Source organism: Neltuma alba, unplaced genomic scaffold (assembly GCF_004799145.2).
Source record: "Neltuma alba isolate B1F8T4 unplaced genomic scaffold, ASM479914v2 tig00011737_pilon, whole genome shotgun sequence".
NCBI lineage: Eukaryota > Viridiplantae > Streptophyta > Magnoliopsida > Fabales > Fabaceae > Neltuma > Neltuma alba.
The window spans coordinates 188,861-213,115 of record NW_021636365.1 but is presented as its reverse complement, the minus strand read 5'-3'; the positions used below and the strand labels follow the sequence as shown (position 1 = coordinate 213,115).

Genomic DNA, 24,255 nt, shown 5'->3' with positions numbered 1-24,255 from the left:
ATTTTCACAACTTCATTAATTAAGAAATTATAACGAAGAATAATCAACAACATAGTGTTAGGGTATGATAAACCAACTAGTATTCACTAATTCGCGCAAGTGAAATTATGAAGCTAAGAGACCAATGGGTTTAATTACAATCTAGGCAAAACCAAGGTACGTAGTGACTAGGTTATTATATATATATGCCTCAAGTCAATCAGTGAATCAATCATGTTAGTTGTGGGGATATCCCTTGAAATTTGCCTTTACTCTCACTTGCCTTTTCTAGCCTCCTTCATCTTTTAAAAATTGTTCTCCGAAAAAAATAATAAGAAAACTCCTCATTCTCCAATAATCAAACTCCTCTTTTTTTATTTCAAAAAATCATGTCATTCTTCTTATTGGCCAAGAAAAATTCAAGCCATTCGTATCAAGCTCCGTTTGGGTCTGGGTGTTTTGTTACAGGAACAGAAGAATAGACTGAAAGCGCCAACATATTTAGACCCAGCTCGCCATAGCAGAAAAGAACCCTTAAACAAACAAAGAAATCAAGGCATGAAAGGGAATTTTTACTGAGTCTTGTGTTTTTTTTTTTTTGGGGTAAGGGATATTTCCTAGTCTTTTCCCAGCCGTTCTTATTCTCTATATCTCATTCTTTCTCCAGACTTTTTATTCGTTTCCTTAGTCACCTTGAACTTTTTTATTACCACCCAAGAATTTTTTATTTTATTATTTTCTACGTACGTGTTTAATTTCTCCATTAGCCTACCATTGTCATCATCACCTTCTCTCCTCTCCTGGTGGCTACTGGCTAGTATTATTTTACAATAACCTGGTAGCTACTAGCTAGTATTGATCTGTTTATATATGTGTGATTCTCTCCTTTATCTTTTGCCACATATGTCGACGCCAAAATAGATAAAAAGTAGGGAGAGTTATTGGGTAGTAGGATCGTGCTGAAGGAAAAAATCTTCTTAAAACCTGATTTTGCCAGTTTGATTGCATCTTTACAAATATAGGCACACGCACAGAGAGAGACTGGAAAGAGATATGTCTGAAATAGTTGTGCAGAGTTGCTCAGACAAGCAATCCATGGCCTAGATAGCGACTTGGAGAATAATCCATCGTCATCGTCATCATCTCTTCACGAGATTAATTCTGCTTTTTTCCCACCAACTGAATCATCCCTTTCTCTCTCCCTCCCACACCTCCTCACAACAAAACTCTTCAGTTTAATTTAGTTCTGTCCTGAATTAAAGCGAGGTTTTTGCACTTTTCTGGGCCCGCCTTCTTCTTAATCAGTCCCTTCCCAAAGTTGCGAGAAACCGGGTAGGATGATATAGGATTTCAAAGTTCAAACAAACAAAGACATATTAGAATATCGTATCTCACTTTTTCTTCCTCTTGTTTTTCCCTGTTGGAGTTTTCTCCAAAGGCAAAATGTTTCCTGCGGCGATGTCCAATTCTACTACTTCTTTGTCCGTAGAATCCTCTGTCTCTTCTGCTACTAGACTTCATGACCTCTCTGGAGTAAACCCGGTCCTCCCCACAATTCCTCCTCAGCAGCCTCCAAAGATCAAGAAAAAGAGAAGCCTCCCCGGAAACCCAGGTTATTTCATTAATTAAGCTCCTTCTGTTTCTTCAAATCAGTGTCTGTTCTCTTTATCAGCACATGTTATGTGTGCAGGTTTTCTGTCTTTGGTTTTTTTGTTGTTAAGTTTAGCTCCAACTAGAATTCGAATTCCAATAATCCCTATATTCTGGAGAAGACTACATGATTCTACTGATTTGACAAAGATTGCTCAGTGGTTAGGTTTTCTAATAACCTCGTCTTGTAGCTTTTGACCGGACGTGGTATTTCATTTCAGACCCAGATGCAGAAGTGATAGCGTTATCCCCGAAGACTCTTTTGGCCACCAATAGGTTTGTGTGTGAGATCTGCAACAAGGGTTTCCAAAGAGACCAGAATCTTCAACTCCATAGGAGAGGCCATAACCTGCCATGGAAGCTGAAGCAAAGGAACAACAAAGAGGTGAAAAAGAGAGCCTACGTTTGCCCCGAGCCTTCATGCGTTCATCACAACCCCTCGAGGGCTCTGGGGGACCTCACTGGAATCAAGAAACACTACTGCAGAAAACATGGAGAGAAGAAGTGGAAATGCGAGAAATGCTCAAAGATCTATGCGGTTCAGTCAGATTGGAAAGCGCACTCTAAGACCTGTGGAACTAGAGAATACAGATGTGATTGTGGAACTCTCTTCTCCAGGTATCACTTCATTCTTTTCACGACTTCTATTTTCCTGATCTCTGACATATTATATATTTTCGTGGTAACATTTTCCGAGCTCCTTGGTTTTTGAATTAATATATACGCCTACTTTTGACTTCACTGAGAGTCAGGTGTAATTCTGTGAAGAGGGTAGCCTATGGAACCAGGAAAACAGTCTTAGTCTTAATTTTGTTTTTCAGTGGATTATTAGTTGCACTAGAATGGTAGGATATGTGTCTCCGCAGACACACATTCTGGGGATTAAATGCAATGGGCAGGCTGCATGCAAGTGGACACGGATAATACAAGTGTCTGTTACTGGTTATATTGTAAGGAATACTGATAAAATTTAACAGTTGCTGATTTCTAAAACTGCCAAATGAATATGTGCGGCAACTTCAAAAAAGCACAATTCACGTATCTTTTTGTTTTATGTACTGTATTGTCTGTGACTCGCGCTATAGCAATTTTGTGTAATTTTTTATTATTCATTAGTTCTTACTATATTATTGGATGCATGTGCATCCACATCCATGCACATCTAACCATATATAACCCATGACATGTAAATAGTTTTGCATGCATGATGTACATGTCCAATTATATATAATTGACGAGTTATAGGGTTTTAGCTAGGTTACACCAAAATTTCCAGTCTGTCAGACAGTGCTCAATTATCTTTTAGACTTCAATATTCTCTCTCCTAGTGTACTTATATATGGCTGTGTATGGGGTGGCTGCATTCTCAAAAAATATGATGGCGAGTTATTTTTGTCTTCTGAAAAGCGGATGGAGTATGATACTTGAGAAATTTGTGATGACTTATCTCTCCCTTCTTTTTTTTCCCCCTTCTTCTCAAGTTCTGTGCATATTGCTGGTCTGAGCCTTCATCATTGTAAAATCTGCGAAATCTGCAAAAATATCTGATCTGCCAAGTTGCTTTCTTTTTGCTTCAGATATGCATTATATATATACGGGGCATTGATTGATTTCAGTTGCTCATCTTTTGTTTCATTTCATTCATGCGCTCTAGTTTCAAAGAAAAACTTGGTCATCATAACAGTTTACCAATAACTTGGCAACATTTTGAGCCAATACTATCGTATAGTGACTTTTTGCATGCATAAAGCTCAAGCTCATCCATGTCTCGTCATTCATCTCTCTTTCTCTCTCCTACTTTCAATTTGACCCTCTGCAACCATATCAATTATATCTCTTGCATGTGCAGCTGAACTCTCTCCCCCGTGCATGATTTCCCTCCCCTTTTTGGGAAAACGGGACACGCTCTACGAAGACACTACGTATATGCTAATGCAAGTTCACAAATATGCATGCATTATTTCACCTCGCATTTGCTAAGATCAATAAATAAAAGATATATAATTGTCTCATTTCATCATTTGAGAAGTTGAACACCTATATATATATATATATATATATATGTAAATATGTGCATACTACTATATATATAGTTTTCGTAGAAGTCCTCTTAATTTCCTGAAAATTAATGTGCTCGTGGAAGATGGACGTCGTAGGTAATTATTAATTCATGTGCATTAATTGCTTCAATATTTTCTTCTTGCATTCAGGAAGGACAGCTTCATAACTCATAGAGCATTCTGTGATGCATTGGCAGAAGAAAGTGCGAGACTCTCAGTAAATCAACTAGCTTCCTCCGCCACGAACCCACTGGTCCAATCTCTCTTGCTGTATCCCAACCAACACAGCTTCCTCAATAATCCATGGAACCCGTCTCAAGAAAACCCTAACCCTAGCAACGTTATCCAGGTCAAGCCCGAAGCTCAACATTTCCAGATGCCTCCTTCGTTTCTTCAGGAACCTCCTCATCCTCACCACAAGAGCGCTCTGATAAACACAACCTTTAGGAACCCACAAATGCCCATGCAATCTTCCTCAAACGCTGCCACGTCAGCCCACCTTTCTGCCACCGCTCTCCTCCAAAAGGCTGCCACCGTCGGGGCCACCCCAATGACGCCCCAACCATCTCAGTCGCAAGCTCATCACCTGACTCCGCTTAGCATGAGCCAGTTTGGATCAGTGGATCAGCTCGAATCGGTGGTGCCTGGCTATATCAGAGGGTTCGCGACTCGGAATCTTAAGAATGAGCATCTGACGAGGGACTTCCTGGGTCTCACCGACGATGGCAACAACGGAGGCGACGGTGAGAACGCCGGTGCTGTCAACCTGAAGAATGTCATGACGTTCACGGGGGATGTATACGAACACCACCATCACCACTCGCTCTTCAGGTCCCGACAGGGTTTTGGATTCGTTGGGACTTCCAATGCCCCCGAGACGTGGAGCAATTATTAAGCCCAATGAAAGAATACTTCCAAAAGGCAAGGGTAAAATGGGCAAGAAGATTTTTCTACTATAATTTATGTATGCTTGGATGAGAGTCAGAAGCATTTTCAGACGTTTGATATCAAGTTGTCCGCCAATGAAAAGATGGTATGTGGAGAAGGTTTTCAAAAAAGAAAATAATCACATATTATAAAGTAAATCGAGTTCGGCAAAAAAAGAAAGAAAGAAAGAAAAGTCTTCACTTACCATCTTTTTTATTGGGGAACTTGTAACAAACGCCTAACAGTATAATTAGGGTTTTATTGTTCACGAACGTGCAAGTCAAGGTTTGATTTTTCTCTTTTGGTTTTCCCTTTTCTTTTTCTAGACCTCCAATACTGTTATATTTCAGATCTTCGCAACCTGAATATTTAGACGCTTTAATCTCTCTCTCTTTTTTCCATCAATCTTCAAATATATATATATAGAACTAGCAAGTTCAGTAATTTTATTTCGTTGCCAGAACTATATATATATATATATATATATATATCAGTGTTTAGGGAAATTAGACGAGGAGGGTGTGTGCATATGTGTGTGGTGGAGTTGCGAACAGAGAGACATAATGGTGGCTTTCCCTCGTCAGTAAGGCAACAGAGAAAATGTCACATGCAAATTTGTAATCATTAATCCTTTTGTTACTATCACTACCCATGTCCTGTCTCTATCTCCGACAGCTTTTCTCTTTTGGCTTGTAAATCATATTTGTTTTATCTCCTATTTTTTCACCTCCATTATTTCACAATTCCTGTCAACAAGCTGAGTGAAATCTCAAGGAATCCGCTTATTAAATTTGCAATTTTCCATCATGAAAAATCATTTAATTAATGACCTCATATCGTCATTTATATATATATACACACACACACACACACACACACATATATGCATGCACCAAATTAGGGTTTGTTTAGACTAAAGGAAAGTGATCATTTATGTGCTTAACTAGATAGGTTTCCCTAGTGAATTTCAAAGCAGAATTTGCTTTTCCCCCTTATTCCGTAGTTATAGATATATAGGCAATTAGTTATTCACGGTTCCATTTCCTTGTAATCATTACCGACTAAATTTGTATTTAATTATCGTAAAACTGCACTTTTCTCCGCACAGCTTAGACGATGGCTACAAATTTAAACCCCTCCTACTAAGCTAATTATATCGATCCATTTGTTATAATGTATTTAAAGACAGCATGGAATTGATAAAGACAATATATCTGGCTAAATCACGTTTGTCTTATTATTTCTTTATGTCTTACCCCCACTTAGGTTAATATATAGTAGCATGAACGACTGAGTTCATATCACGATGTGAAGTGATTAGTAATTTAATTGCCCTGTGCTATCAAAACCAAAAAAAAAATGTCCCAACAAAAAGAATCATCCATAAAAGAAAAGAGCCATACATTAATTATTAGAAAATTAAAATAATATATACGCATTGATCTAGCTCCCTCATGAATTTCATTGATCACACAATAAAATGAATAAATAAAATTGTCATAGTGCATGCAACAATGTCACGCACACAATACAATAATTAGATTAGTCAATAAGCTACTAGTTCAATTTACGTACGCGACATTGATCTCGAAAAATTTTAAACCCAAGACAAGTCTAATGTTAATATGTCCAACCTTTCTTAATTATTCTATACGCTCGAAATAAACAAAAATATTCATTACAGACAATTTAAACTAAGATTGGCATACATTATACCCTGTTGTCTTTTCAGCTCTTGATATGATGACGTTATTGACGTACGTTCTTCACATGCCGTGTTAATTGATTAATTACCAATATGTCGATTAGGCTAATTAGTCCCATAAGAGGACATTTGAGGGGCATTTGTTGTCCACGTTTTTCTCAATGATTTTTTAAAAGATGAGAGACATAGAAATTTGGTCTCTTATCATTACCTAATTATCAATGTAGCATAGAGACAATTGTACATAAATTACTAATTTACAAGTGTATGGCGATATTTTATTGATGGCGTCCCCGTCACGGGTAGTGTCCTGCACGTATGTCTTTTTCCATATCTGCTTTGTGTGGCATAATTAGAAAACCATTTTCATTTTACATCGATCCCTTCAAAGTTTCACATTCGTGAACGTGATTTCAATCGTAGATTTTGAATGGGATATCTCATTCTGGATTAAGATAAAGTCTGTGTGTGATAGAGAATGGAGCAAGTACGAACGGAAGAGATGAGTTCAGGTGATCACGTGTCGGTGGAGACATGTTACAGTGAGTTTTGTGCACACATACAAACACATGCCTTTTGGACTTTGGTTATGCCGCACAATTAAACTTTTTAATTTATACAAGTTCCCTTAATTAACTCCATATTGATTCCACCATTTCTTAGTAAATCCTCTATACCTGATATAAAGGCTAGATGGGGCCTTGAGGGGTTAGATTTGATTTTAAATATACGACTTGAATATATTTTGTCTTTTATATTTATTTTCTTAAAACTAATTTATAACTTATAAATGATATATAAACTCCGGTTCTTAATATAAAAGCTAAATAATTAATTTGTGAATGTTAAAAAAATAAATTAAGGTGCATTCAGCATCCTGAAGCATTTTCTCAGGTACAGCCAACACGGTAAAATATTTTTTGATGCATCCAGCACCTCAAAGTATTTTTTAGGGGTACCCAGTACCTTGAAGTATTTTTTTTTGCCTTGGTGCTGGACACACAAAAAAATATTTTTAGGTGCTAGACACACCTAAAAAAAATACTTTGAAATGCTGGATGCATTACAAAATACTTTACGATGCTGGACGCACATGAAAAAATACTTCAAGGTGCTGGATGCACCAAAAAATACTTTAGGATGCTGGACGCAACTAAGAAAATACTTCAGGGTACTAGATGCACCTTAATCTTAAAAAAATTAGTTAAGTTGATTATTTGTAATAAATAGGTATTATTATTTTTAAAATGTTCTTATTAATCATATGTATTAAAACAATTCTTACTATTACTACATATAGAGATTATTTGATGACAAAATAGATAAATATGAAAGATAAAATAGATTGTGATATTATATTTGGGATAAAATTAAATCTCTAACTTGTTCTTATATTTGAGACCCGAGGTAATATCATCTAATGCTATATCTTTATTATAATTAACTAATTTATTTGACTTTCTTGAATCCAAATTATTTAATAAGGAGCTTTTATATTTAGAATTGGAGGGAGTATTAAAATAAGAATTAAGCTTAAATAGAAGCTTAATATACAATTGCTACCAAGGGTTTTTCAAAAATATATGCGCAGTAAAAATCGTTCATTTTTTAATATAATTATTGCATTATTTAATATGCATAAAAGCACATAAATTATTTGATTTAAAAAACAGTAATTCAGATCATTCTTATCGAAGCTAACAGAAAGTAGATTATATCTCCATTCCATATGAAGGAGCTTGTGGTTTGGAAAATTATTATTGGTATAATTTTGGACAGCGAAAGATGTGGACTCTGAAGCAAGAAGTGACGCAATTTTGGATTTAGCGAGCTTAGCTAAATGTCACAAGGATTCAAATCCGTAGCTTTTTTGTTTGCATCTAGGCACGACTTGGCTCCACAAGCCTCAAGTTGGTCATCCATTAATCATTCATATGCCTCACATTCTTACCTAAACACCTTTTTCTAAATGTTTCAGACCGAAACAGCTCATCAACTCTCCAAATCCTAGTCCGTGAGTCGCCTGTGAGACCACAAAGTGATTACATTGATGATCACGTGGGTCCCTTGAACTATAGTTTAGTAATGAAAAAGCTTCGCATTATGATTAACGCAACCAAGGTAACAACCCTAAAATGACAAGTCAAAGAAAGGGTTTCCTTGATGGGGAGGTTATCAAGGTTTATAGAATACAAACACATGCATGACTTACGGTAAGTGAAATCTTCTGCCTAATTCCATTAAAGTTTATGACTGCAAAATCCCAAAGAAGCTATACATGGTTCAACGTAATGGGGAAATAATGCTGGGCAGAGGAATTGCCAAATGCACTAAATTCAAATTCCAAGAAATTCTTTTACTTGGTCACACTTTTTCTTTTGAGAGGGCTAGCTAGCTAGGGCCAAAAAAACTGGGATGGTTATCGAAGAAATGGTGAAGCTTTTGTAAAGAAGAGCAAGGAAGGGGATGAAACCTGCCATAAGCGTGAGTGAAAAGGGAAACTCTAAGTTGACGGTGTGTGTAAATTTGTGCGCAGTGTGATGGTGGTCCGACGCCAATATACGTATGGTGGTGCTAAACCTAAAGGAAAAGAAAAAGAAGAGGATTGAAAATAAAGAGGGTAGAAAAATGTCAACGGCTGTTACAAAGATGCTCAAAGTTTCAAAATCACTGTCCCTTAGCCTTCTTTCCTGTGGAGTGTGTGAACACTTTATCAAATTCTGTGCAAAGCTGGAACTTCAATTTTTATTTTCAACTTTAGCAACGATATCATGATCTTCAACATGTATACAAAGAGTTTAGATCGGCTGTTCATAATTTTTTCAACTAGTTTCAGTACCGTGTTAGTACTGGGTTGTTAAGAACTCAATTATTTGATGCACAAAACTGAATGCATTTTGAAAATTGCAACAAGAGAAACAATTTGTGTGGAAAATTGCGTATACGACGGCTTTAAAGTTCCACTTCCATGCACAGCATCTTAGGCTAGGAAATGGGGTGGAAAAAGTTGGTTGTCATTAAAACAGTATATCCACTGGGGAAGAAAGGAAAAGGCCTAGGGATTAACAAAAGCAGGTTTTGGGTGTTATGGTGTGTGTATATGTTGAAGCTTTTAGAAAGTAAATTTATAAGTTGCAGGGTTAGGGGGTACTATATATCCCATTTGCCTACTAAAAAAAACTGTGTCTTTTCATATCCCCCCCCTGCACAAAGAGACAAACCAAAAGCTTCCCTTCTCCCTTCTATTCCTTCATACTTGCTCATGTCATCTTCCACTAAGGAATCTCTTCTCAACTCAACTTCCCTTTTCCTCTTTTTCTTTCTTCAACTCCTGATTATTACCAAAACTTTATTTTTCATGCTTTTCTTCCCTTTTCTTTTCTTTACTTCTTCGGCAAATCCTCACGCAATAGCTTATTTACCATACAACACACTGATCGTTGCAACCAGAATGCACTCTAACGTACAAAGAATCTTGGGCGGTGATATTCCCTGTTTAGCTACTCGAAAACCATTATTCGGCTGTTCTCCCATATTTTAATTTCTAACGAGTGAATATGATTAAAAGTTAATTGCAATATCAAGGTCTTTTATTTAGGGCCTTTGATTCAGTTTTAAGCTCTCAATTTTTTTCCTACCAAGCTAGTAGTAGGTCCACTACAATAATGCTGAAGCACGATGCAAATGCCCGTCACCCAACTCGTTCTTCTGATTTTACTTTAAAAAAAAAAAAAAACCTAATCACTTCAATGAAAACTGTTTACATCCCAGTGTAAACTTATTGCAAGCGTACTAAAGTTGCAAGGAGCGATAGAAATGCGCGTACTTGTAATTCATACATTATTTCCCAAGATTCTCCACATCCCATGCCCTGACCCCGCCCTTCATTGCATCATCTCTTCTGCGCATACAGGGTCACTCTGAATAAGAGAGGTTGTTAAACTTCATTTACATAGAAAGAGTTCATCCAAACTCCAAGCTAGACAACATGCATCTTGGGAAGGAGACAAATTATGGGGTAATTGTAACAGCCCAACATAATTTCAACGTATTAAGTTGCTCGAGTGTCGAAACACACTGATCAGATAGTTATTATGTAGATTGGTTTTGAAACAAAAAAAACAAAAAACAAAAAGATAGCTTGTATGTATCTGACATATACAACACCGTTCAAAATAGTAATCATCATCTGTTGAACGTTGGAAGACTGACAAATTAAAGTACGTACCAAAATGGAAAAGAAAAAAAAAACTTCAGTTTCGAGTATGCATCAATTCGCTCTATAAAGATTCCCAGTGGGCCAATTAGTCCATAAAGTTCACACCACTAGGCATCTCATCTGAACCCGGGTTTTGAACTTTCCGGATTCACTCCCAAATGTTTCTCCAACACATTCTTGAATGCCTGTAACAAACAGCATGGGGAGGATATGAATATTTTCATCAGAAAATACTTCAAAGGAGTGCCGCAAAAATTTTCTCAAGGAATTTAATATCTTCAATAATTAGCTTGAATTAATCTGATGTGCATAATTTACCATTAAAGTTTTGCATATATTTCCTCACAAAACAAAAGATCTCCTAATCGAACTGCATATTCTCTCACGTAACAAAGTGAAACTAAAGTTTCAATGCACATGCAGAGCAACTGATGCAGAGATCCATGCACTCAGATCATAATGATGAAGGAGAAAATCAAAAAGAGAAATTGTCATCATCAATGCATATTTTTTTTAAAAAAAATCTTATTCACCAAAAAAAAAAAAAATCTTTACATCTCACAGTGGGGAAATAAAGAAAAAGAAACATCACAGTAAAATATGTCAGGATCGCTTGATACCAAAAAAATAAAAAAAAGTTTGGTCAAAAAGTAATGATGGGTTCAAATCCAATTTGGAAAAAAAATGACATGCATGACAAATGTTATAGATGCAATGGATCTACATCTGCTAATACAAATTGTTATGGATTAGGACACTAGATGCACATCAAGGTTCAAATCAAGAAATTCAGGCCACACAATAACAGGACAGGGTAGCCTGCACAATTTTTGCCTGTTAACCTGCCCGCTTCTTTTATGATTAATTGGTTTAGAAGCAAACAAACTGTAACTGTGAATAGTTTCCTGGGGTACACAAACTAGAAATATCCAAGCAGCTCTAGCACTAAATCGCATCAACCAAATAGCTTTTCATGTGGGGGGACCACCAAAGGAAGCAATAAACATGATGTTCAAAATAAGATTTTTCTTATGCAAATTATCATCACAAGTGGGAAGTTAGTACTCAGATAACTCAGCTGCACACGGACAAATGGTCTTACATCATCAGGAATCCACAGCAACAATAAAGGAAGCATTATCGTTCATGTACAAACAAATTTAGGTTGCAATAAATCACTTCATGTTTTCCATAGTAAAACTACTTGCATGAACTACAGGGACAATTACAATGGATCAGATCAGATCAGTAGGCTTATTGTCCCCTATGAGAAAGCTTTTAGTTCTAAGAATCTTGCAAATGTTGAAGCTCATACAAAAATCAAATTTCCATATCAGATCAGACCAGTTGGCTTATTGTCCCCTATGAGAAATAAGGGATCATTTTAGTTCTAAGAATCTTGCAAATGTTGAGGCTCATACAAAAATCAAATTCATCATGCATAAATGAATGACACAGAAAGTTGAATTTCACAATAGAATTTCAAGAGAAAGCACAGGAAATACCTGCTGAGCAAATGACTCCTTCCCTTTCAGAATAGAACTCATTGCCATGGACTGGTCACCAAAAGCACCGTAAAAGGCTTCATAAAATCTATTCCTAAAATCACAAGTCACAATATCAAGAGTTAGCTAACAAAGTTGATGCTATCTATGCGACAAGCAATCACATGGAACACATGAAAATATCAGCAAGTACCGATCTTCTGCAAGAGTTTGTTGATCCATCTCATCAAACTTGCGAGTAAGAACTTCTGCTCCCACAGGTGAGAGTACATGCAGCACAAGAGCCTCTAACGTCCTTGGGAAGTTTTGCTGAAAATAATAAATCATCATAATACAACATGCCTTGTAATTGAAACTGAAACAATGCATCATGACTTCTCAGAACTATTTTAAAAATTAACCAGCATCTATAGATAGAAATCAAGGAGCTTATATGAGCTAAGTCATAACTTTTGATGTGCAGAAGCTGGAGCAGCTTCAATATCATATTACCAGGAAGACCAATAGAATGCACAATGCAAAAAATAGAAGAAAATGGCCATATCGCACCTAACTTTAGTCAAATTAAACTATAAAAGTCAGCTACCTCAAGCAATAGAGGAAAGGACAAGTTGTAATTAGCAGCTCATTTTCTCATGGCAAAGAGAATCTCATGATATAATTCCCAAACATGAGTAAAATGCCACAAATGAGGTCCAATCGCTTAGAAGGTTTCATTTATATGATCAAGTAATAGAGCCTTTATATTTATTACACCCTGTCTAATCATGATACAATCATCAAAATCATAGTTCAAGAGTGTATAAAGAAGACCAAATGATTTAATCTGGTAAGTTTTCAAGGAACTCACTGCCATAGCTAGAAAGGCATTTCTGAGAGTTTGTGGCTCAACATCCCAAAGAATTTTAGCCACTGGATCATCCTTCAAATTAGCAGTCTCTAGCTTCTCAAATTCATCACTCACTCCAAGCTCAGTATCATTTATCGAAGTCGGCAGCAACTGCTGCTGCTGATCAGCCACACTCACGTTGCTGTGAACCAAGGAAACAAGTTCATGAAGCACCTGGGCGGCGGCAGGTTCTAATTCAAGCAACATGTTCTCGCCTTCAAATCTTTTCCCTTTCAACTTCATCCCTTTTAACATCAGAGTATCACTATCATCACCATGATCTGGTAAGCAGAATATCAATGCCATTTAGAAACCCACTGGTTAAAAAAAAAAAAAAAAAAAGCTGCAAATTTCTTTCTCTTTCAAGGTGACAAACATAGAAAATTATGGCATCAATTAACTATATTTCAGCCATCTTATAACTAACTGACCTGGTTTTCCATTATCAGGTTGCTTGTATGCACATACCTTGGTTTTACTCATCCCAGACTTTTCAAGTAGTTGATCCTGTCCTAAATTAAAAATATCCATCATAAATGCAAGCCCCTTACAAAACGTAATTGGTAAAGAAAAGGAAGAAAGCAAGGAAAAAGAACAGATGGCTTGGCTCAACAATGAACTTTTTTAAGTTGCAAAAGGCCAAAGCTAGCAAGCCCCTCTTTCTCCACTCATATGAAAGAGGGAGAGAAAAGGTATATGATGATGGGTGTTCGTAAGAATTTAAGCTTATCACTATATCAGCAACCAATATTTAACCTTAGCTGTGAAATTTTTCCTAAAACTGCAATCTAATTCTAATGACAAAGAATTATCAATTGTAAGTCATTGACTACTTCAAAAATGTTTACTCCATTGAGTGATACTTGCCAAACAAAAAACAAGGGAAGGACAGTGTAGTTAAAAAAAAGTAACATAAGTAATGAATTGTACATGTCCAAAGGTGTAGTTAAAAAAAAAAAGCAAAGATATAAAGGTTCAGTAATACAACCGACAAAAGAAAACATAAAGAATCCAGGCTTCCTAAAACATTTTAGTAATAAATGGATCGTGTAAGGCACATACCATTTCTTTGTCTATCAATCTTTGATTGCATCCATTGATTTGTCCGACAAATGGTATTTGAAATAAATATAACTTTCAAAAGTCAGTTTATCAAATAGGAATATAAAGTGATGCATTTTCTACAAAGAATTACATCATCAGTACCTTCTCAATATTCTGCGCAAATAATATGTATCCATGTGTTCCAACATGCAAGACATTAACTTGGATCTCCACCAAATGTTAACAGCAATAGTCAAATCATCGCTGTCTACCTGATGAAACCTACAGCAAAAGAACATTCGTGACATTAATATTTAGAAACTCATAAAGCACAGGACACAACTGTTTGCAGCTACGTTTCAGCATTTGATTCTAACGCCACCACTAGTATGAATAAAATAATACACTTAATAAAAGGACATTTTCCATGAACTAGATCTTTTCTAATAAAGAAACTTGACCACGAACTACACGCTCTCCTAAGTTGGTGGGTGGATACCTTCCATCCACACCTTGCAATATATTTCCCAAAACCTTGTGGTGGATAGACCTTTAGTTAAAGCATCTGCTAGTTGATTTTCTGATGGCTTGTGTGGCAAGCTGATTAGGCCAGAGGCAAGTCATGCCCAGTATTTTCTGACACTTTATTTCACTTCTTCCTAAATTCTGATCCATTTATGTGATTTCTTACACTTAATTAGTGTCTTTAGATTAGGAAGTCGACTGCATGATCTGGAAGAAAATTTTGGGACAAAAGACAGCAAGTCACACAGCTATCCATGCTTTTTTCTTTTTTCCCACATGAGCTGTGTGTTTCGAGAGATATTAAGAAGCCAGCATACAGGAGGCTACATATTCTTCCCATGAAAATTCACACAGGCCATTTGTTTGAAGAAGCAGCATAAAAGTTATAAAAAGCCTGTCTAAGGCACACAACAACCAGGGAAAATACTCTAAAAGTGCTAACACCAATGTAACTTCAGGGATTCTTCTTGAAGCTCTTGCCATGAATTCTGTTTAATCTTTTGTGATCTCTACTCTCAATCATGAACTCCATTAGATTGATTTTTAGGATTTCATTTCCAATCATCTCTAGCAACCTTTTATTGGCTTTTGGACAGATTAACTACCTACTGTGATGATAGAATTCATGCGGATGTCTTTTTATGATGATAAGTATAATGCATTGTTTTCAAACTCTTGCGAATGGCCAACCACTATTTGGAATTCTGATGTACTGTACTAAGTACTCAAAGGTGAATTGCAATAGTATATCATCAACGTAATACACTTAGGTTTGATAACACCTGAGTGGCCAGAACAGACAATGCTCTTACATGACCAAATACAGTCAAGCAATTGTGAAAAACACTGAACAGGATGATCCTGTCCAAAAAATTGCCACCCAAAATAGCCGTGAGGTGAGCAAAACAACTCCAATCCTAATAATCATCACAGACCAGACCATCTTGATTCTTGATAAATGCCAAAAAGAAGAACGGGCTAAAATTACCATTTCAACCAACTTTGGATAGTCTAACCGCCCCAACTCAACAAGAACGTAAGGTGAAGATGCCCAAAAACAAGACCCTAACTGCAAAGTGAGATGAGGATACCCAAAAATGAAGACCCTCACGGCAAAGTTACAGTAAAAAAAGCAATGACAAACTAGGGGGACCCAGACCCAAACACCTTTTTAAAACTAACCAGCCTGAACCATTTTGCCTAGATCAGAAGAGGAAGAATCTTCCAAACAACAGAGAAAGATTTCTCCATAAAGATCTTTTTGTGGAAAAAAATGAATTTGAGACCTTACCAGCCTTCAGGGATGAAAAGTGCGTCGCCTGCTTCAAGAACAGCTTTCTGTGCAAACTTCATTGAGCCTTTTGCCCTTGGATAAAGTGAGTAATCAGGGTTTTCTAGAGCAACAGAACTGCCACATTTTTTTTGGAGAAAGGGAGGGCAAAAGAGCAGAAGAGAATACAGAATAAGTTACCAAAGTAAAAAAGAGAGTCACTAAGCTTAGCACAAAAGAATTATTAGTAAATATATTCAAAGGGTAGAGGAAAATAAACAAAAATTTCATTGGATTAGACTTATATGCAATTCATTATATTCTTAGTATAAGGTTCCTCAATAAAAACAAGAAAATCGCATGGTTCTCCAATAAATATGACATATACAAGGTTTGATTGGGGAATTATACGAATTGCCTGTAAATAAATTTTTCCTATTTCATTTCCATTTCCACTGCTAGTAAAGATTGTAGCATACCTGTGGTTAGATGCCTCCCCGTATACAGGCATTGGGTATAGTAAAGGACTAGCTGAAGGAGGCCATAAAAGAACTGCAAAGAATATAAATTAGTATTTTAATTATAATTTCCCGCATAAGTTGTCAAGATTCATTAGAAAGTATATCCAAATAAAACATTTAAGCTAGACAAGAAATTGAGAAGCCAGAGTAAAACTAGCTCTCCCAACATTTCATTCCCCAATGTAGACTAGAACAGAAAATCAAGACTAAAGCAGGTTGCAAATGCGGATCAAAAGTACCAAAACACCATGAGGAGAAACATCCACTCTGCCACATTACTTTATAGTTTAGACATTAACCAGATTAAAACATTAGTAAGCCATTCAGTCTGTTGAATTCCGTAGATAACTGATAGGACGCACCTGGCAGAGGCTGCCAGTGTACGACCACTACTGTAGAGAAGAAAAAATCTATTAAAAGAAGGAAATGGTACCTCTGAAAGAAGGTACATCTCTTACCTTGTTTGCGCCCAGAAACTATGCACAGAAGATTATGGTGCGGATCATAGTGAGTACTAGATCTAGCTTGAGCATTGTTCATCCACAGATTGATAGAAGATAGCTCTTTTGCCTCCAAAATCGGAGGCTGCAGTAAACAAATATCAATAATCAGAATTCTCTGAAGAACAATGCATGATATGTAAAACTATAGATGTGTGACAAAATTGTGAGGAGAAATGAACTAACTATCTGAACGTCTTCCCTCAATGCTTCCAATTGAACCCTGTCCTCATGATCACTGTTCATGATTGCCACCTGACTAACAAGTCATTAGATTTCATTCAAAAATTATGGCACTGTCAATCTCAAATAAATCAAAAGAAGACAGCAGCAAACCCAAGACAAAGTATACATAATTACTGAACATTATTAAGACATGGAAATAGCTAAAGCTGTGTATACTCGTCAGGAACAAGTTCTTTTGTGAATCAATAGAAAAGGTACACATCATGTCATAGATCTTGAATTTTCAAACCTGAGCTAAATAAATCTGTTCAGGAACGTCTTCCAAGTGCAAAGAGCCATGTTCAGTATTGGAACCCACAGGATCGTGTCTTAGAGGCCCAAAACAAGCATCAAGGCCTCCATCTTTATTTTGTATGTGTTTCTTGCAAAGGCCAACGAAGGTAGAAAATAATATAGGAACCTGATAACGATGGAAAATAGTGTAATTGATTCTTTAGTACCACTATAGAAGTACCAAATTTCAAGATCAAATTGGAGATTATAGGTAATTACCCTTTCATGGCTACCAATATCACCGTAGAAGATAGGTGCAGATCGAGAAAGCATAGCCTCCACCATGAAGGACCCTACCCGTTCCTAGATGGGAGGTAGAACGAAGATAAAACTATTAATGATTTATAAATATGTTGCAAAAGATCATCAGATACTCCAAAACAAGGAATAGCTCGGTGTGCTTTTCATCTATAAGATGCAAGCAGTGACTCACGCATTGAAATTTGCAATGAAAGCCATGTGAATCATACACTTGAACCTAACGCAACTTTACTTATCATGGCAACTCAAATTTCAAAGGGCAATCTTTTAATTTAAATCAGAATTAACTATGAAGATACAAAACCAAGCTCTTCAAGTAGACTGACATTTTTGTTGTACTTTGCTTGCTTTATAATCGAATATTGGATTTGAAAAAGAGGAAAGGGAACTCGTAATGGGCAAGAACGCATGGAGAAAAAAACAGATTTTCTACCATGGACTATGCAGAGCAGTAAAGTAAAAGATGAACCTGCAAGTAGTCAAGGCCTCCGTTTGAAGGATTCCACTTGGAGAACGCTCTCCATCCCTTGGTGCATCCACTAAACACCTTTTGAGTATCAAAAACAACAGATAAACAGATAAATACCCAGGTAAGCAACAAGCGAAACAGAGAGTTCAGCTTTTCATTCTGTTGAAGCTATTGGTGAGAAAGTGAAGCAAAAACTCGAAACGATGAGTGTTCTTACAGCAGGAACGTTTCTTGTTTCGACAAGAGACTCAAAATCAGAGGCCCTGGGAAGTTCTTTGAATCTTTGGATTCTAATAGGCTCCTCTAGAGACATTGGGCGCCCGCGCAACACTATCGTTCTTTTCCCCCGCGACGATAGGAACGCTCTTTTTTCCCGGGCAGAGTAACGTTGAAGTCGTCCTTTTTCGAACTAGGGAAAAGGGGAACTGATTTTTTTTTTCTTTTTCGGTGAAGCTTCCCTATGCTGTTTTTTTGGCACGTGAAAAATATTATAGGCCGCGTTCCTAGTGGGTACATCAGTTATTATGGGCTAAGCTAATCCAAATTGGTATCGGACAAGTTCCTTTGGATCTTAGTCTCACATTACAAGTTCCTTAAAACAGGCAGTTGGGGGGCGGGGGGGAGAACAACCGTGATTTGAACCCGTAGAGTGTGTTGGCATATTTTGAGAATGAAGTGACCAAATAACTAACCAGGATTAAGTCCAACAGAAGAGTTAATATCTCACAATGAGAAAATTTTTTTGCTGAAAAAAATACTTATATTTAGGACTACCTCCGATCCTAGTTATAAAAGCTAGTTGACTAATTTGAGGAGATTAAGGAAAGAAGTTAAGTTAGTTATTTGTAATAAATATGTTTTATTTTTTCTAAAATATCCTTGCTGATCAAGTGTATTGACTAGAACTACTATTGTTAGAAGGACTATATTAGGAAAAATACATAAATTATAAGAAACAAAGTGAATTAGAATCTTATATTTAGAACCAAAATAAAAGTCAAATAAGGTCTTATATTAAAGACCAGAGGTGGTATTTGACAATATCCCGAATAGAATTACATCTAATAAGATTATTCTTATACATAACCAAGTGAAAAAAAAAATGAATTGATATGTTTTTTGAAAAAGTGATGCACTTGTAAATTAAGAAATTTATGTCAAGGATTGCATAGGGAGTCAGAATACTAAAACTCACCGAGATCATGCATCTTTAGTTAAGAATTGTACATGAATTGTAGATGTTCAAAATTGTATGTAAATATGCAAATGAAAGAGTAAACATATAAAGGTTTAGTAACATCCTTTGGAAAACCATTGACACTGACAATGTTTACATAAAATTTCCAGATTTATGCAACTTGGGAAAATTGTGTCGGTGTGTTTAGTAAGATCATGGGTTTTCTACGTTGTATGATTTTTTTTCCTCCCAATTTTAACCATATAAAACGGGAGAAAACCCACACGCACCTATCCCGTTTTTAGCCAATTAGAATATGGAACCCACAGCCTTCTGTATAAGAGAAGATGAAGGACTAATTTTTATTTTTATTTTCATACGTGTTAGATGCAAATTAATGTTATCTGTTTAGTTTACTTAATGGGACACATCAGCCCTTTTGTGTTTGTAAGGTGGTGGCGGTCATCAATCGTCATCTTCTAAATTCAGAAACACGTTAGAGATCTATGGATAAGAAGTGACATTTTCTCTTTTATTAATTCAGGTCAGATTTAGATTTAGGTTTAGGTTCAGATGGTACTGTTTTTCGGCTCCTTCTGCTTTGGAGGTCATTCATGTGAAGATAGATCGAGGTCATTGAAGTTTCTGGTGTCAGAGCTGCTCAGACAGGCAAACGACTTAGTTGCTAAGCTTGGGAGTTTTGGGCTATGGTTGTTTGGGTGTTTTATTTCAGTTTCTATGTTCCAGGAGTTTGTTTTGGTTATTGAATTAAAAAAGAATTGCAACTGATTAAAATGTTCATAATCAGTATTTACCCTTGAAGTTGTTAAAATAGCAAAATTAAACTAAGTAAACTTGTGAAAGACCGTCCACTTGTAAGGCACTTCAATCATAACTTGATGGAATCCATCGCACTTAATAAACACCTATTGAAAAATATGTAATCACATATCAATAACTTATTAAATATGGTATACTCGAATGAAAATAGTTTAAATTCATCTGCATGGTAAGAAAACTACATTTTAGAATGGTCGTTCACCTTTATTAGCTAATTGTTCGGTTATGATCATCCTCGTTGTGTTGAATCTAGACCTCTATATATTAATCCGTATATTATAGAAAGAAATTATAATGAAAAACTGAATTCAGAAATCAGAAATTTGGTAGTAGCATAAAGAAAATTGAATATTTTAAAGGGTCAAAAACTCAGTCTTTTTTTTTTTTAACTAAATTGGTAGTGTAATAACCAATATCATAATTTTATCAATGACTAGTTGTCCTAATATCAGCGTTTCTTGCCTCGCTATGTTGACCTGGCCTGGATTTATATCTGGTATTAATATGATTGTGCGCGTGTATGCAACCGGATTAATTTCCATAAAAACCCTGTAAAATGCTCCTGAAATACAGATTAATAATATACTCCTCCGGTCCTTAATATAGAACCAATTATTGAGTTAGTTTTGATCATAAATATAAAATCATTTCTTATATTTATCAGTTTTTTCTAAATTACCTTTATGGATACTCCTTCAATCATAATCAAGTAGAAGAGGAGATGGGGTATTAAGAAAGATAATTATGGTATTTTAAGAAAAATATGTCATATTTTTTTAAAATTAACTAACTTACCTAACTTTCTTAATTTAATCAAATTAGTTAAATAGATCTTATATTAAGGACCGGAAAAGAACATGGTTTAATTTGTTCAATATGGACACAAATATTGTTGTTAAAAATGAGCGAATACTGATTACAATCTCCGCCTCCTTTTAATTTTCCCACAAATAAAAGAGCGGGTGATCGGCTTCCATGAACGAAGAGAAGACATCGCAACTCCGCAGGAATAAAACAGAACTGTCCGTGAAGAAAGTAAGAAACACAAGGGGTCAAAAAATAAATTATAAAAGCTATCGCACGCTCCGCGAGGAGCGCGATTTATCGGATTGAGCAGGAGCAACAAAATGATGGGGCCCCACTTTCACGCGCTTGTCGGCGGTATTGGGGCCCACTCTCTTTTCCTTCTCTCCTTTTTTCGGCCTGAAGCTCTCTTTTCTTCCTCGAATCCTTCTTTTCGTTCTCAATATATACTTATCATTTCTCATCACTCCTCCACTATACAATAGTATCCCACGTTGCGCATGTTTCCCAAAAAAAAATCTAAAAAAAAAAAAGATGTATGCACTAATTACATAATCAATGTTTGGGGTTACTTTTTTTGCTTTTGGGGGGGAAGACGAGCTCGAAATCGATATTTCATTAACCAGGGAATAGTCGTCAATGTCAATGAGAGAGGGGATGAACCGATATGATGTGAATCTTAAAATTTGGATACCGTAAGCTGCTATCCATGTAAATATTAGTTGACTGATTTAAATAAATTTAAAAAGTTTGTTAAATTAGTTATTTATAATAATTATATATATATTTTAAAATATCTTTACTAATTGTGTATCAATTAAAACTATCATTTAATTAAAATTTTAACATGTGTAACTATTACAATAACTATATTAGAAAAAATATATAAATATTATAAACAAAATAGATTTTAGTCTTATATTTATAACTAAAATAAAAATTAAACGAGCTTTGATATTAACAATTTGAAGCAGTATTATGCAAATAAGGGACAATATTGGGAATTTGGGATTTGTGGAACGTTCCTTTCAACTTTCATACTTTTATTTCCAGAACCAAACCCATTGTTTTGCTTTAATACAATGAACTTCTCAGCTAAAAAAGATTTTCTTGTGTGTTTCTTCAAGAGTCAGTAATCAATTGACGGTGAGTTATACAGCCATGCATATGCATACCAATAATAGTTTTTTTATTTTGAGTTTAATGAATAAGTGAAAGTTTAAAATGGAAAACTTTAAATCAAGTAAATCTTATATCAGCTTCTAGTCAACACAAAGAATGTTCAGTCTATATTTTTATACCGTTGGATTTACTACTCCTCCAATCCTTATTATAAGACCCCATTTGACTTTTTATTTGGTTCTAATTATAAGACCCCAATCCATTTTGTCTCTTATATTTATGTATTTTTTCCAAGATAATCCTTCTAATAATGATAGTTTTAGCCAATATACTTAATTAGCAAGGATATTTTAGGAATGACAACACTTATTTATTATAAATAACCAACTTAACTTACTTCCTTAATCTCCTCAAATAAGTCAATTGGGTCTTATAATTAGGACCGGAGGAGTATCATTTAATCCTGATTATGGGCCTTAAATTCTTAATCTTGAAACTAGATAGAGTTCGGAGCTGCTGGTAGTTAAAAATAACAAATACCATAGTTGTTTGAAACATGGAAATGAACAATAAATAGATACAAAATCTGTTTCTAAATAAAGGACAGAACTCAATCCCACTTAAATTAGATAGCGGTAGGAACTTAGCACCATTCTAGTGCCATATACCCTGTCTGATCATTGGTATAAAAGTTAACTAGGAGATTAAATTTGGTTTTAAATATAAAACTTCAGTTTATTTTATTTTCTATTTTTTCTCAAAATATCCCTATTGATTATAAAAAAATTCCCACCAATCGATAATTCTAATAATCTCTAATGTACATTGTTGGAGAAGATAATTTAGATAAAATAATATATATTTGTAACAAATAATCAATTTGACTAATTTTCTTATTTTATTCAAATTAATCATTTAGCTCTTATATTAAAAACCTAAAGTAGTAATATTTTTTGAATAGAAACTAAATGTTATTACTTCAAAACAGCAAGCAGTGCAAGATGATACAAAAGAAACAGGGTCTAGCTTCCTTCATCGTCCTCCATTTGCTATCAAGGAAGAGTTGATCAGAGACACGATAGCTTCTTGTTAGATCACGAGGGCGTTTAGCAGCCAGTCAACCATTCAGTTATTTTTTCTAGGAGTATAACTAACCATGATTTGCCAACTCGTGCCACTGCCGTATAATATTTGATCACGTAATAGGAGTAGGAGGCAATAAGGTTCCTCCTTCTCCCCTTTTGTTAGGGTAAGGTTGCATTAATGATATTGGCCCCAGCTCATTCATTAATCATTCCGGTGTTCGCTGCTACAGAACAACCTTGTCTTCGGGGGTGTTTGGCTAGAAACCAAACCATGGTTTCAAAAATGCTTTTACGGATTACGAAGTAAATATGTGGAGGAGGTTACTTCGTTTTGCAGAAAAGTGATTCTGAAACATTGGTTTTGATTTTGCCAAACACCCTCTTCGTTCAAAGCTAATAGCGATAGCCTGAGGCATTTGACTGAGGCTAAACGATAGATACCGTGTCACTGGCCAAATAAAGCCAGGAGGTTGCCAACAATTTTTACCCCATGTTAAATGATATATGCATGTTATATAAGCAAATGATCGCATGATATCTCCAATACTTAGTATAAGAGTTATTTTGATTTTTATGTTAGTCCTGATAAATATAAAATTTAAATCCATTGTCCTCATATCTATTTATTTTTTCATAAGATAGTCATTATAGTAATGATAAATCTAGCTAACAAACTTGATTAGTAATGATATTTTAAGAAATACAACATATATTTATTATAAATAACTAACTTAATTAATTTCTTTAATCTATTCTGATTAATCAACTAATTATTATATTAAAAACTAGACATAGTATGTTGAATGAAAACAAAATATATTTGATTGATTGCACGTGCACAGACCACAGTCGCCCATCGTTCATTATTTGTTTCGAGAGTAGACCACAGCGCATGCTTGCATGGTAATCATCCCAGTAAGAGGGAAGGGTGGGCGGCACGTTTCTGTGAGCCACACAAACGGAAAATTAAGTTTTGCAGAGGAGGGGTCTAATTCTTTATTTATTCTCTCTTATTTTTTGGTACAAAGTTGTTTTCTTCGTATAGCGGGACCATATACTGATGTTTAAGATTATAAGAAGCTAGATCAAACTTACAACTTTTTATTTATAAGCTAGCTAAAAAAATATTGTTAGTATGATAAAAAGAAGGCGCACTCTGCTTTTCGAGCTTGTAAGGGACACAA

General features: G+C 35.5%; 2 protein-coding genes across 5 annotated transcripts; one reads left to right on the top strand and one right to left on the bottom strand.

The window, feature by feature from the left end:
* The first annotated feature begins 892 nt into the window (after positions 1-892).
* LOC114717452 (protein indeterminate-domain 12) lies at positions 893-4,998 on the top strand. 2 transcript variants are annotated; one of them, XM_028902590.1, is made up of 4 exons: positions 893-1,311; positions 1,418-1,591; positions 1,851-2,247; positions 3,840-4,998. In XM_028902590.1, the coding sequence occupies exons 2-4, from the start codon at positions 1,423-1,425 to the stop codon at positions 4,582-4,584; spliced, it is 1,311 nt and encodes a 436-aa protein (XP_028758423.1). In that variant the 5' UTR covers positions 893-1,311; positions 1,418-1,422; the 3' UTR covers positions 4,585-4,998. The 2 variants fall into 2 exon arrangements, with proteins under 2 accessions (XP_028758423.1, XP_028758422.1); XM_028902589.1 differs by having other exon boundaries at positions 1,406-1,591.
* A 5,339-nt stretch (positions 4,999-10,337) lies between these two features.
* Positions 10,338-18,418, bottom strand: LOC114717446 (jmjC domain-containing protein C). 3 transcript variants are annotated; one of them, XM_028902578.1, is made up of 15 exons: positions 18,261-18,418; positions 18,044-18,121; positions 17,533-17,616; positions 17,270-17,440; positions 16,981-17,049; positions 16,753-16,879; positions 16,253-16,325; positions 15,795-15,911; positions 14,141-14,260; positions 13,997-14,015; positions 13,366-13,441; positions 12,896-13,215; positions 12,239-12,354; positions 12,046-12,139; positions 10,338-10,725 (listed from the first exon to the last, which is right to left on the bottom strand). In XM_028902578.1, exons 1-15 carry the CDS (start codon positions 18,354-18,356, stop codon positions 10,657-10,659), a joined length of 1,629 nt encoding a protein of 542 aa, XP_028758411.1. In that variant the 5' UTR covers positions 18,357-18,418; the 3' UTR covers positions 10,338-10,656. The 3 variants fall into 3 exon arrangements, with proteins under 3 accessions (XP_028758411.1, XP_028758412.1, XP_028758413.1); XM_028902579.1 differs by having other exon boundaries at positions 12,896-13,179; XM_028902580.1 differs by lacking the exon at positions 10,338-10,725 and having other exon boundaries at positions 12,041-12,139; positions 12,239-12,400.
* Between the last annotated feature and the right edge of the window lie 5,837 nt (positions 18,419-24,255).